Here is a 14,708-nt window from a genome sequence, read left to right as displayed (position 1 = left end):
CCGTCCAGCCTGGCCTCGGGCGCTGCCAGCGATGGGGCAGCCGCAGCTCCCGCGGGCAGCCTGCGCCGGGCAGCGCCGCCCTGCGCCGAGGATTTTGTCCCCCTTGGCCGGGCTGCGCCTCCCTGCGCCTCCCTCCTTCCCTCACGGCCGCTCCCCGTTGTCAGAGCCCTCCTCCACCCCCAGAGCCCCCCCCAGGCCCTGCAGCCCGTGCCTGCCCCAGGCGGCGCCCCCACACAGCGAGCCCCGGCGCACGGCAGCGCCAGGCGCAGTTAGGGACCGGCACACCACGGTTATGTTCTCAGCGCTTTATCAGCAGCCCTCGGGCAGGGCAGGGCTTGGGCATCGCGGAGCAGGACAAGCGCCGAGACGCGGCGCTGCCGCCGCCCCTGGCGGAGCCCCGCTCGGTGTCACCCCCCGGCCCGTCCGTCGCAGCCAAAGTCCTTCCCGGCCGCCGCTGCCGGCGCCCCGCGGCGCTCCCCGTCTCCGCCAGCTCCGGCGCGACCTCCGCGAGTCCCCCGCGTCCTTTCCTTGCGCCGTGGCCCGAGGCAGCGCCGCGATCGCGCCGGGCTCGGCCCCCGGCTCAGGCCGCCTCCAGCTGCTCCCGGGCGGCGTCGAGGCGGCGCTGGAGGCGCTGCTGGCGCCAGCGGAGGAAGCGGCGCCGTGCCCGGCCCGCCTGCCAGCCCACCAGCACGCCCGCCGCGAAGGCGGCCAGCAGCGCCCAGCGCACGGCCCGCGGCCGCAGCGCCTCCAGACCCATGGGTGCTGAGGGGACCGGGAGAGGCTGGGGGCGGCCCCGGCTCCTCCTCCTCCTCCTCCCGCTTCCGCTGGCGGGGCGGCGCCGTTAAAAGCGGCGGGGCCGTCAGGGGTCAGCAGCGCCCTCGCCATGGCTGAGGCTGCCTCGGAGGTAGCGGCTGGGGGCTGTGGGGGGCTCTCCCCGCGGGTCCCTTTCGGCCTGCAGCACCCACCGGCCTGTGCTTTTCTCCCTCCCACAGGAGCTCCTGCTGGCGGCGGCGTTTGTGTCCGATGCGCAGTACAACAGGAATATTCCCTTCAAGACCTCCCCGCAGGCGGTCAGGTAAGGGCAGCCCGAGCTGGGGGGGCTGAGGGGTGGCGTTTGGGCTGCCCCACAGCCCAAAAGGGCACCGAGAGGTGAGGCTGGGGGGTACTACGAGCTGGACTCAGGCTGAGGTGTGTGTGTTAAATGCTGCTCAGTGCGTCTTATCCTAAGGATGAGGCGGAAAACAAAATCTTTCTCCTGCTTGAGTTAAAGCAAAGCACTCTACAAAAGCGCTGCAGCTTCAGTCTTCAGAGATAACGAGAACAGGGGGTCCAGCCCTCATTTACACGTGGGGGATGCCACGGGGTGGCTGTGCTGGGTGCAGGTGGTGGGGTTGTGGTAGCAGGGTGAGCTGGGTGGGAGAAGAGCCCTGTGCCAAGTGGCTCGGCAATGTGCAACACCAACCTGCGGCGTGCCTGTGGTGGCTCTGCTTGGTTGTTTCTCAGCAAGGGCAGTGGCTGCTTGGGGCAGAAGTAATTAAAAGCTTGTTAATTTGCAATTAGGTGAATAAAGCTCTCCAAGTCAAGACTATTTTGCCTGCAGCAGTGGATCTCTTCTCTTTGAGCTGCTGGTTCAACTTCATTCAGAGGTGACTTTTCCTTCAGGCTTGCACTACAGTAGGCAAATCTTGTGTGTAAAACTAAGGGAAGGCTGCTAGCACGGAAGGAAAAAGTGCTACAACAGACTGCCCACAAAGCTAAGCGTGAGCATTAATGACTCCTGTAGTCCTCCCCACAAAACCTGTCCTCTTTGCTTTGTTCTCCTCTCTTAGTTAATGAAGCTTCTGGAGTTCTTGTGCTGTCCAAGTATGTTGATTGTTTTACAAGGTGATGTTTTGATGTTATCTTTAAAGGTGTTGTGTTATCCATATCATCACTTGCCCTGTAGCTTTTATCTGAGGTGATTACTAGGCAGATGAGATGATTATCTGGCAATGTTGGCAGCATTTATAGTAGCAGAGAAACTGTACGCTCTCTCTGTAGTTCTGCTCTGCATCTACTTGAAGGAGCCACTATTGCATAGTGTTGTGCGGAGCCTCCTGTGGGAAACTTAGAGCTGGATGTGTTCATGGTGAATGCTAGCATTCACCAGAGGCTTTACTGTGGAAGGGGACAATACTTCTTGACTTATGCATTTAAAAAAAAACAAACAAACAAAAACAGGAGACTAACTCTGTCAAAAACTTCTAAACAATTCCCTGTTCCACCCATGCTACTGCTACCCTTCTTCATGACTGTTTGGGAAACTTCTGCTGCTCTTCCAAGATACATTTGCTAAGCCCATGGGTAAGTGCACTGGAGCTTTTACTTATGGTGCCACTGCCTTTTTTTCTACAGGCTTTATTATCTCTATAATCACTGGATTATGCGAACAGTCACCTATTTCTTCATCTTTCTCAACCTGTCCCTTGCAGTGTTTGAAGAACCTGCTGTGTATCCTCTCCCTTTCCTGGTGAGTTTCAGACAGTGTAGAAGCAGTAATGCAGCTACTGTTGTGTTGCTCGGCAGAGCAAGCAAGGGTTTCTTGCTTGAAACAAGTTGTCAAGGGGTCAGGAGTTGATGGGTGCTCATCATTCTGTTAATACTATTGATGAGCTGGATTGGGGACGCAAAAAAAAGCCTAGAAACTAGACAGCGACTGTGGCAGTCAGCATAGACATTGGCAATTGCTGGTGTGACTGCAGGCAAAGTCATGTTGCTTTTCTGCCTAGAAAAGAGTAGTACCAGCCTTCTAAGTGACCCAGATGGAGTTCTTGCATCTTGCAGCAGAAGTAGAGTGCTGCAAGGGGAAAAAAAGGCATTCCTAAGAGCAGCCTTAATTTGTTCCGCATTGGTATTTGTGGCTGTGCTCCTTGTATTCTAACCCAATATACATGTAAATCCACTGACTTTAACTTGCATGTAGCAGGAAACCTTACAAAAAGGAGAAGCCTAAAACTACTGTTTAGTGTTGCATATGTGAGCCTGTAAAACAGCCAGCAGCAAAACCCACTGAAAAACCTCTTGTAATGACTGCTTTTTTTTTTTACTTTGCCTAAGCATCCTTATCTGTGTGAAGAGGGCTAGCGCTGCTCTTGGTTGTCCTGACCTGGGTCTGCTCTCCCTCTGCAGGCCACTTCTTTGGTTGAGGTGTTGTGCCTTCTGGTGTTCTTCGGCCGACTGACACACTTTGCAAAAATCACCCCTCGTAATGTATTTTGGAAGGATACCAAGAATATCTGCATCATGGTTGCAATCCTGGTAAGTTAGGGAGCCATGAGGGTTGGGTGATGTAGAGGTTTTTTTTCTTCCTTCTGTTGCTTTCTTGGTCTGATGCACCAAGGCTTTACAAGAGCCATGGCCAAATCAACTAGCAGCTCAGCCTGTTCCCACAAACCTGTTGTGTGCATGTATCCTGTACTAACCTAGCTATCCCAATTGTCTTTCATCTAGATGCACTTCCAGCATTGTTTCTGTGAATTTTCCTCTTTCTTCTGCAGTTATCTCTGACTGACTTGGCCATATATGGGGCCCTCAGGATATACAACATAAAGAGCATTCGATGGTCAAGAATTGCAAGGCCCATTTTCCTGATCAACTTTGCAGAGAGTCGCCAGGTAAGGAGTGGGTCTGGTGGGAAGAACTCCTACTCTTAGGCAGCCTGCTGCTTTCTGAGATCCAGGGGACTTAGTAGAATATTCTGGGGGTAGAGGTGGCAGAATTTAGACTCTGAGTGAGTTCCTCTCGAAGGTGGCCTGGAGCAAAAATGTGAGATGGAAAAAAGGGTCTGTTCACAGTGATGCAGCTTGAGTGTAGTGCAAAGTACCACAAGGCTTCCAGTATCTGTGGACTGGGTCACTTGTACTGAGAGCTCTGGACAGACTTGAGGCTGAAACTAGAGCTTCTTGCCATATGTGGTGATGTCATGATTTAGGGAAAGTTATACTTAATAAAGAGCAATGCTGCACTGAGAAGGAATAAGTTTTCTTTTAAGATCAGTACACAGGCTAGGATTCCTCCAGCCTGTATGAAGGAAAAATCTCTGCTTGCAAGGAGGTAGATGCTGTTCTCTGGAGGAATGAACGTGAGCAGCACTGTGGACAAGAAAACTGCTTCTCCCTGAGTCTGGGGGCTAGCTTGCTTTTATTTCTGGAAGTCACATAGGCAAACAAGCACGAATGTGCTGTTCTCAGAGCTGAACTTGTGGTTCAGATGGATGGTTTGGACTCTGATCCCTCCTGTCATGGGGAGATCTTTGCCCTGCTGCCTGAGACCACTTTGGTCCTGACTTGCAAATAAATAAACCACTGTGGTGTGAGGCCTGCTGGAGGGAGCAGTTGAACTCTTGGTCTTAGAGCATGTTTGGTAGCCTGGAGTGGCAGACTTTTGTCTCTGACCAGTACCTTGGAGCAAGAACACTTCAGCAGTGCTACAGGGTCCCCTGTCTAGCTGAGTTCAGTTTGTGAACTGGGGAAACAAGGAGGAAAGCCCCAGGAACAGAGCTGGCACATCTGGGACAGAAGCTGTCCCGCCAGGCAACAAAGAAAGCCTGGGACCTACTGTGCTTGCCTGTCCCTGCATAGGTGTTACCATCTGATGTGACGGCAAGGGAGAAAAATAGGTACTGCTTTGCATCTAAACACTTCCCTTCTCCCTGACAGATTCGGAGAGCTTTCCGCAGCATCCGCAATACGTTACCAGAGATCACCTATGTCTTCCTGCTCTTCATGTTTAGCCTTCTTATGTTCTCCCTCATGGCCTTGAAGCTGTTTGGTGAGAGGTGTGAATACTTTTTTTTTTTTTTTTTGAGTTCAGAGCTGGGTGGGAAGAATTGGTGTGATCCTCTTGAGCAGGAGGGGATCTGGCAACTCCAATTGATGACTGGTAAGTAGAATTACTTGTAGCTCCTGTGGTGGGGTTTGTGATCTCTGTGCTTAACTTCAGGTTGTTGTTTTCCTCCTAGGAACCTCCAGACAGCAGAAGGCTTGCCATACTTCAGAAACTACCTAGAAATTGTGTTTGACCTCTATGTGCTGGTGACAACAGCAAACAGCCCGGATGTCATGTATGTATTCTTTGCTTACAATCTTTGTTGTGAGTGCTGGTATCCTGCTCCTAGTGGTGGAAAAACTAAAACTGTGTAAAGCACCATGTAGAGCTGTGATCAGTGTTCACAACAGCTGTCGTCACTTACTGTGCTCATCTGTGGGGAGGAAGGAGAAGTCTTCTGTGCCTTTCTTCTACCTGTGAAAAACTCTTCTGGTTCTGCTGTCATATTTTTCTCAGCTTCCTATCCCCCTGGCACCAGGTAGCCAAGAAGTCTCTTGATACAACAGCTAAGCCTGAGCACTTAAACTGCTTGCTTAGTATTCTGAATATTGTCTTTCATGCATCCTATCAGTGTCTCAGGTTAGAACAGTGCTGTGTTTTGCACATCAAGGACTTTCAGTATGACAACAGGGCTTTGATTTTTTTTTTTTTTTCCAGTCTGCAGGGATCTCATGAATTGTTAGCCCTCTGTTTTAAAAATGCTCTCTGAACCAGAATCTGAGTCTGGGAGGACCTTTTAGAAAAGGTGAATTGAAAATAATGCTTTCCAAAAGACCCAGTAGCTGATCAAAGCTTAAACCTGAGGGACAAGTGCCCCAGCTCTTTGATTAAAATCTCTTTCTAAAAAGAAGTATGCTGTAGTGATTGGATGATTCTTCTCCCTCAATATTTGTAGGGATATGTGCAGACTAACTTGTACAGCTGTGTTAAACTTGCAGGAGGCCTGGGTTTTTGATCCTCATTTGTTCTAATTGGGTTCCCATTGCAGTCTGTACTGTGAAGGAGCCATCAGGAAAGATGGGGTTGGGGGTGGAGTGGGACACATTTATGTGCTGGAGATGTACTGAACAGAAGAAGAGGGCTGTTAAGGGGAACCACAGGTATTCAAATACCAAAACACATGGCCCTCCTGTGGGGTAAGCAGAATGGGAGGTCTGAATGCAATGAAACCCCCTGAAGCCAGTAACTCACTAGCTTATGACTGAGATCTCACCTGAAGACTCTTACTTTTAAGCTTATCCATACTGACAGAAGCTTAAACTCTGCTTGCCCTTCTGCATCGCTTCAAACAGGGACTGATGCCACGCAGGATGCAGACCTAGTGGAAGAAGCGTTTCATTTAACTCAATGCACGGTGTTAGGGTTCCCCCCCACTCTGGGTGTTACCTGGCCAAGTTTGATCTTGCTATCTAAAACAGCATTTCAAAAAATCATCTGGAAGATGTCTCTTCTATTATCCTGTTCGTCTGCTCAGCAAGTCCTAATCTGTCTCCTTTAGGATGCCAGCATTTGACTTCAGCTCATGGTATGCCCTGTTCTTCATTGCCTTTGTCATTGTCAACACTTACATCTTCATGTCGCTCTTCCTGGCTGTTGTGTATAACAACTACAAAAAACACCTGAAGGTAATGTGTGGAGGGGTGAATTGTATAACACAGCAGGCAATTGCGAATTACAATCTTGCATAGAGGCATCTGGCTTTCCCTTGGAATTCTGAAAAATGTGGAGAAGGTGAACAGCTTCCAGCCTGTATTGGTGCTCTGTAAATGAAAAGCACAAGTTCACCTTTCCATATCATGGATATTACTACAAGTTCTAATGTTAAATAACAATGAAATAAGCAATGCTGGTGTATCTCCAGTAAGTTGCAACAGGTAGGAAGCATGTGTACTATTGTTTTTATGGGATTAGTTCTAGAAAAAATGTTGTTTCTGTGCAGTAGACTGTTTTCAGTTTGCTTTAAGTGCACAGAATGCTTTTTGTGCCACTACATCTGCTCTTAAAGCAGGGGAGACTGAAGTAAACTAGAACTTTCTTCTTCTACAGTAACTGAGTAGGTGCAGCTTGATATTTGTAATGGAAGGGTGAGAGGTGCAAATTTCTGGGTGCTCTTTTGAGGGGATTGGACCTCCTTCACAGGAAGCAGTCTTCTAGGCCTTCCCAGAGGCTACAGCGTCCCAAGGGTATAAGGTTCTTTAGCCTGCTTATGATCATATGCAGAAGAGGATCTCAATCCCTAATGTCACAGCATTGACTTATGGATGGCATGCATGTGTGGACACATCCTCTCTGCTTCTGTGACCTGTGGGCTTGTAGATCCTGTGGTCTTTAGACACCCTCCCCCATCTCCTTCCTGTTAGATACTGTCCTTTGTCTTCCCTTCCGTTTTTCAGTGCATCTCCCAGCAGTAAGCAATCCAGTGATCCCTGCAGAGTGCTGTGTGGAAGGCTCGTGGTTGCATGTTAAAGAGCATTTCTCATCACCCCATTGATTGTGCTGTGCCTAGCGTCTAGCATCACCCTGAATTTGTTCCTCTGAGTTTCTTACATCACTGTACCAGGGAAATAAGATTTCTAATAAAGAAGGGGGCAGGGTGACTGCATCTGCCTGAATGCTGGCATTCTCTCTAGAATGAAATCCGTCAGCTTGCTTACATGAAGCACCGCAAGATGATAGAGGCCTTTAACCTTCTGAAAGAAGAGGAGGGAGCACAGCCTGTGGTTAGAGAAGCCCGGTGGAAGCAGCTTGTCAAGCTGGTGGCTCCTGATATCAGCAACTCCCACCGAGAGTTGCTCCTACGCATCTCAGATGATGAGCAGAAGGGTTTCATAGGTGAGCAGTGGGGCCTGCTGTGCTCAGCGTCTGGGAAGGAGCCTGGGGGTCAGGAGCCTGCTGATTTAAGGGTTCTGGCACTAGACTTAGTGTGTAGTGGTCCAAGAGGGACTCTAGTCTGCTCTTCCTGCTTCCCTCTCCAGATTACTGAAGCCCTGAGAGGCTTTCTGCCTTCTGCCTGTGCTGTGTCCTGTGGGCAGCTCTTCATGGCCACATGAGATCAGGCCAAGCTCAGTACGGAGAAGGGTGCCCCCTGTTCTCAGCACAGGACAAATATATCTTCCTTTTTTATTGGATTCATCCAAGCAATGTGGCTTCCCACACATTCCTCTGGAGTCTCTGTTTCTGCTATGGACAGAACATTGGGACAGATGAGTCAGTTTCATGCTAGATCATGTCCACAGTGATTGTTAAAGGTTTGTGCTGGCTGCTGGCCTTTCTTTGACCAATTGCTGCAACTTAAGTGGATGTAGGTTTGCCAGACACTGCCTTTTCCTAATAACAGAGGACTGATGTGTAGTGCTGTCCTTTACTGCAGATAAGAAGTCCTTTGTGCAGCTGGCAGATCTCCTCAACATCCAGGTGATTACGCTGAAAATACGCAGCCATCCGCTGGGACAATGGATGCCTCGCATATATAAGTCGTCAGTGAGTCAATTCCTGCGCAGTATGGTTAGGCACAGGTAAGCCTGGGTTGGTGGAGCAAGCAGCTCTTCACACGTGAAACAGTAGTGGTGTTGCAAGTAAATGTTCATCTGGGTGTCCCACTGAGAAGTGTAAACTATTCAAACAGTGGGGGTTCTGTGTTCAGAAATATTCTGTGGACCAGCTGCTCTTAGTCTACCCTCACTGGTCTGGAGAAAGTAGACTTGCTATTGGTGCGTTCAGATCTCTTGCAGTCCTATTTGTTCAGGCCTTTTATAGGTGCTGAGTGTAGTTTTTTACTGAAAGCAAGTGTTTTATGGCCTGCCTCGAAGGACCAGACTAAATGCTTCACTTAAAGGTGATGATCTTATGTCAGCAGTCTCTGCAAAGCTGCATTGTATTGTTTCATCAGCTCTTACTAAGCTGGTACTACAAAGTGCTAGTGCTATGCTTCATGTTTGAGTCTTCCCAAAACTGCTGAATTACTGAAGTTGGAAGGGACTTCTAGAGATGATCAGGTGTAACCTCCCTGCTCAAAGCAGGATCTGCTAGAGTAGGTTACTCAGGGCTCTGAGTTGGGTTTTGAGCATCTGCAAGGATAGAAACTCCACAACCTCTCTGCAGCCTGTTCTAGTGTTTCTGGACATCCTCAGATTAGGGGAAAAAAAAAAGAAGGAAAAGCTTTTTTGTTTAAATGGAATTTCCTGTATTTCAACTTGTGCCCGTTGCTTCTTGTGCTTTCCCTGGATACCACTGAGGAGAGTCTGGCTCCATCTTCTCTACACCCTCCCATCAGGTATTTATATGCACTGAGATTCCCCCAGTCTCTCTCCCCTTCAGGTTGAATGTTCCCAGCTCTGTCAATATCTTGTCAGATCACCTTATCCTATAATCATTTTAGCATCTTTCTACTGCACTAGCTCCAGTATATTCCAGTCTTTCATACTGGAAAGCCCAAATTTGTCCACAGTGCTCTAAATATGGCTTCCTCAGTCTTAAGAGAGTGGGAATCACTTCCCTCAACCTGTCTACAGCATTTCTGTAAGGTAACCCAGGATGCTGTTGGCCCCTGGTCCCACCAGGGTGCATTGCTGGCTCGTGTTCAGTTCATCCACCAAGACACCCCCCTGCATCACCACCACCTGGGTTCTCTGCAGAGCTGCTTTTCACAAGGTGGATCCAGCCTGCACTGGTGCCTGAAGTTGTTCCTCCCCAGGAGCAGAACTTCACATTCTCACTTGAACACAATGAGATTGCCCTCTGCCCACTTCCCCAACCTATCCAGGTCCCTCTGATTGCAGCACACCTATTGTATCCCAGTCTTTTACAGACTTCTGTCTTATTTATCCACTCTTTCTGCTTGATACATGTTGTTTAACTTGGTGGAAATTCAGTTGCAGTTAGTTTCTGAGAGCTTAATACTGGGAGTATTGACAGTGGTGTACCTTGAAGGCCTATGTTCTGTGTTGGATTTCAAGGATAAAGCTAGGCTCTGCAGTAACGTCCCTAAACTCTCAGGTTCTGGGAGAACTGATAATTTCCTAAATGATAGTGTTTGAGGGAGGAGGCAATCTTTACCGAAGAACTCCCTGAATTAACTAACTCTTACCTTCTTGAGAGTGGTGAGGTGAATCATCTTTCTTTTTCTCTTTGCAGGGGATTTGTTTGGACTTACGATGCAATAATTTTAATAAATGCTATCTTCATTGCTCTGGATGAGGAAACCCCTTACATTTCTTATGCAGAATGGGTCTTCCTTGCTTTGTATATAATTGAGATACTCCTAAAAGTGTACACATACGAACCAAGGGTGTTCTTTGGCAAAAATCAATTCTGGAACTGGTGAGTGAGATGAATGGTGGTGGTGAAAGTAGTGTGAAGTATCATGAGATCTTTGTCTCCAGCTTGTCAAGAAATGCAAGTCTGAGATGGGCTGCCTGAGACTAACTCATGTACCAGGGTATAGTTAAAACACTTGTGTGCATGAGAGGACAGTGTGCTCTTTCCTGTCTCTGTCAGGAGAGGTGTTTTTCTCTGCTCCCCAGGTAGATCAGTCAATAGTGACTGCAGTGTATGATGATAGTAGTTAAGCAGGGGAAGGTTGTTTTCTTACTAAACAAAGAAAACCAAAAGTTTCCCATGCTGAAAGTAACTTGAGATGAAGCAGGGCTGTCTGGCACAGATGAGAGGAAGAAGGGTTACTACTTTTATATGTCATGTGGCAATTTAAGTGCCTGCTCTTTGTTGCCCACAAGTCTAACAGCACTGCCTTCCCTCGTGCTAGGTTTGATACCCTCATCATCTTTGCTGCCTTGACTGCAACGATACTCAATACCACCCTGAAATTGAGTAAGTGCGGCTTAAACAGCCTGCATGCATCTGGGAAACTCGGTGGTCTTGAGTTGTCTTTTGCTGTCATTTTGGGCTTGGGTGGCTTTTTTGATAGGACAATGATTTTTTTTTTCTATAGGGTTTCTAAGAACTAACCCAGTGTCTTTTTTTTTTTTTTTTTTTTAAGGAAACCTGTTATGCCCTTATTAAACACAATAACTATAACAAATGTAAGAACATGTCTTTACACTTACCTGCTCATTTTTCAGAAGACTTTTCTTTTTTCAGCTACGAAGTACAACAGCCAACAGATCCTGGACATTGTCTTCATATTAAGGGTTCTCAGGCTAATAAGGATTGTTGACAGCATTCAAAGGTAATAAACAGAATGGCGTAGGGATATGTTCGTGGGGCAAGCTGTATCAGAGGCTGGCTGAAACGCAGTGCTTTGGATTGACTGTGGCATTCAGAGGCCTTGTCCCAACTTGCCTGGGATGAGCCCAGCTGCTGCAACCTCTCTGCAGCAATAAATAAGGACAAGTGGGGAGTTCATGCTGGATGGGAGGCAGTGATAAGCAAGCATGGACTTTTTTTTTAAAAAAAAAAAAGCCTTCCCACAACAGGTGTTATCATAAATCATTTGCTGTAGGTTCCGGGTCATCATGAATACGCTGATAAACATCGTACCAACCATGTTGACATTTGGTGGTCTGACTCTGGTAAGAAATCCTGGTATCTTAACTCAAAGCATTCCAGTTTCGCAGGAATGTGTTTTTAAGTCTCTCACCTGTGGTTTGCAAGAGGATAAATGCAGATCTCTGGATGGCAGGCCTTTGAGAAACTGTGTCCAATTAATGCTTGGTTTTGGCGCATGAAAATGTGTACAAAAATGTTGGGTTCCTCCTAGTTGCCAGGTCAGAGGTCAGGGCATTTTTATCCTCTATGTGGCAGCAAAAATGTCCTGTGCAGGCTGGGCTACAAATACTGTAAGAAACTGAACTATGGTTTGGGGAAAAAAGCTGAATGAGAACCTTGTTTCTCAAATCTTAAATAGGTTTTCCTATTGTGCCTTGAGAATGTTTCACTTCTGTGCATTTGGGCTGTAGTTCTTGGCTTATTTCTGCCTAGTAACTGGTCTTGAGGGGGTTGGATCTCAGACTTTATGCTGTTTCTCAGCAGCTTGCTGTGTCTGTAAAAAACCTGAAGAGCCTGCTTCTGAACTTGCCATGGGGTTTACTGCTCACTGGAGAAGTGGGTGATGGCATTTCTCTTCCCAGGTTGTGTACTGTGTATTTGCTATCATTGGCATGGAATTATTCCATGGGAAGATCCAGTTCTTCCCTGCAAATTCTAATGCTCCTTATGCTCTGGAATGTGGAAACCCAGCTCTCAAGGATTCTCTGTTTGCTCGTGGAAAGTACTGCAAGAACAACTTCAACAACTTTGCGTCTTCCTTCATTGTTCTGATGGAGCTCACTGTAGTCAACCAGTGGCACGATATCCTTTGTGGTGGAAGGGCCAAACCAGGGCTCGGTGAACCATGTTCCCCCTCAACCCCAAGCCTTGTTCTTTCCCCTTATTTTGAATGCACTCATGCACTTAGTGCCAGACAACAGAGCAATACCCCCTACAATGTTTTTTTTCTCCCTCCAGAATGTCATTGCTGGATGTATTACCTGTTTTTCTTCCATTAGCACTATTGTACAGTAAGACATCTTCCTTTGGCGCTATTATCCTTAACTCCCATTATACTCTTTGCCAGTGGATTTGCCAATGTGACTGCTCAGCCTGCAAAACTTTATTTCATTGCCTTCCACATTGTGATGGTTATAATTATTGTCAAGTAAGTTTTTGGTTTTTGCCCCTCTATACTGGAATGAAGAGGGGCTCTGACCTCTGCCAGGGCAATGTTGATGGTCCCAGGGTCATGCATTGTATGTTTCTTTGTGTCCAGTCTGTCTCTTGGAGAAGCCTCTTGCATCTATTCTTATCTCTTTGGGGTGCTGCTCTGGTGCTCTGGCAGTGTGCTGGAGATGGGGTAGCTGGAGCCTGCCTAATCAGATGGTAGTTTATTGCCAAAGAGAGGGATGCCAGTAGGGAAATGCTGCTGTGTAATTCTGCTTATTTCTTTCAGCATCTTTGTGTCGTTCATCTTGGAAGCTTTCTTTGTGGAGTATTCCCTAGAGAAGAGTGAAGTAGAAACAGCCATTGAGCGGAAAATCCAGGAGCTGGGAATGGGAGTTCAAGAGTAAGCCTCCCTGAAGGGTAGTGCTGGATGTGGCTGACTTGGCTCCTCTGAGGGCAGTGGGACGGCAGGAAAATGCTTCCTTCTGTCCCTAGGTGTGAGATGAGGCTGCTCCCCTTTCTCAAAGTTCTTGCTGACCTGTCATGACCATATGGGCTTGGTCTAGGTAGTAGCAACAAATTGCTCACCTTGAAGGTGAGAACATGATAAAGCAGCTGCCTTGCTGAGGGCTTCCAGCCCAAGGCTGTTGCCTGGGGGAAGGAGAGGTGCTGGAGGCTAACAGCATGACCAGGGAACTAGCCCTGCCCAAGGGAATCCATTGCTGCTGTGCATGTGTGGGTCCCTGGGGTAACTTCTGGTCCTTCTTGTGTAGGGAGGTGCTCCAGGACGAACAACTCCTTGATAACATGGAGAGTGCTGAGCACGACCTTGAGGGGGAAGTTGGAACAAAGACACAGCCTAGAGGGCTAGTGTTTAAAATCGCCTCCAAACGTAAGTGTGGTACTACAGGCTCTTTCAGAGGTGGTGACTGCTGACAGAGTACCTGATCTCTTGCCTAAGAGGCCAAGGCTCTGAACTGTTCCTGTTAGTAGCCCTGTCTGGGAAAGTTCTGAAGCACTTCTGCTTTCTTTGGGCCATAAAAGCAGCTAAACCACAGCTGGAGGTTTTTAGAGAACTGTGGACTCCCTCTCTAATGTTTGCTGTTCTTTACTCTAGTAGCAGCCTGCCTTCCTCGTTCCTTCATTGCACACTTGTCTTTAGTAGCCAGTCTGTGGAGACGCTGCCTTGGTGGCTGAGGTCCTGCTGTTGCCAAGAAGCCTGTCTTCTACTTCTCTCCTTCCTGCATGCCCTCTGCGCTCCTGGCTTGGATCACGGGGTGACTATACGCTCCTTTCCTCTAGCTTAACGCCTGCTGCTGCTTCCACTGGCTTTCTTGAAAGGGGTCTTACCCTTTACAAGTGCTTACAGTGTTTAAAAGTAGATGGTACAAAATACCAGTAGACATTAATCAAGGCAATTATTTTCTTGCTGCTTTAGCGTAAGAAAGGGGAATAGGCTTTGAGTAATATCTGTATTAAGGTGGATATTCTGTGATTCTGCTGGAAAAACAGGAATGGATGCTTACAGTGCCTCTTCTCCTACCTTCAGGGTACAGGACAGTTGATGCTCTGCTTCAGCGTATGTTTGAGGCAGAGATACCGCCTGAAGACGAAGGCCCTTCACTTGAGGAGATCTTAAACTTGCCGCCTGCTGCTGCCGGCCCCGGTCATCTCACTTCTGAGCGAGCTGTGTAACGCCCGTGCCCACGGCCGCCGACAAGGAGGAGCTGATCCTCAGCTGCTCGGCTCTCCAGCACCTTCTGCCTGGCTGCCTTCAGCCGCTGCGCCCACCTGCGTGTGGGCCAGGTTTATCAGCAGCAGGAGCTGCTGGATGTGGCAGTGCCCCGTGGAGGAGCTTTCTCTCATGGAACTGCCCGGCGGGGCTGGGTGTGGCGCGGGGCTGCCCGCGGGAGCGCGGTGTCAGTGTTATGGAATAGCTGAATCTTATAACCGGAACCGTGTCTTGCAGCCCTGGTCTGTGTGTGTGTGTCTGATGTGTGGCTTAATGAGCGGCGCAGGCTCATTAAGCAGCGCTCATTAAACGCCGCTCGGTCTCGTGCCCGGCCCTGGCTCCCTGCCGCCACTCAATGGGGGGCGCGGGGCGGGGCGGGGCGGGGGGCGCTTCCCGCCGGCGCCACGGGGACGGGGCGTGGCCTGGGGGGTGGGCGTGGCGAGAGGGGCCGCTCGGC

At 48.7% G+C, this 14,708-nt stretch overlaps 1 protein-coding gene across 1 annotated transcript; it reads left to right on the top strand.

Annotated features, from left to right (window-relative positions):
• Window positions 1-775: 775 nt before the first annotated feature.
• On the top strand, window positions 776-14,301 carry LOC311207753 (two pore channel protein 2-like). Its single transcript, XM_084284003.1, is given in 20 exon segments — window positions 776-904; window positions 993-1,075; window positions 2,395-2,509; window positions 3,169-3,297; window positions 3,537-3,653; window positions 4,698-4,816; window positions 5,000-5,101; window positions 6,365-6,491; window positions 7,497-7,698; window positions 8,237-8,381; window positions 10,000-10,185; window positions 10,628-10,692; window positions 10,963-11,050; window positions 11,324-11,393; window positions 11,952-12,168; window positions 12,171-12,180; window positions 12,437-12,517; window positions 12,809-12,922; window positions 13,293-13,411; window positions 14,069-14,301. Coding segments are annotated over 20 exon segments (2,256 nt in total). The 5' UTR covers window positions 776-883; the 3' UTR covers window positions 14,215-14,301.
• Window positions 14,302-14,708: the final 407 nt, after the last annotated feature.

This window comes from Netta rufina (assembly GCF_964035555.1).
Source record: "Netta rufina genome assembly, chromosome: 3".
Lineage (NCBI taxonomy): Eukaryota > Metazoa > Chordata > Aves > Anseriformes > Anatidae > Netta > Netta rufina.
The sequence above is the reverse complement of the archived record's forward strand: the minus strand, read 5'-3'. Positions and strand labels throughout refer to the sequence as shown.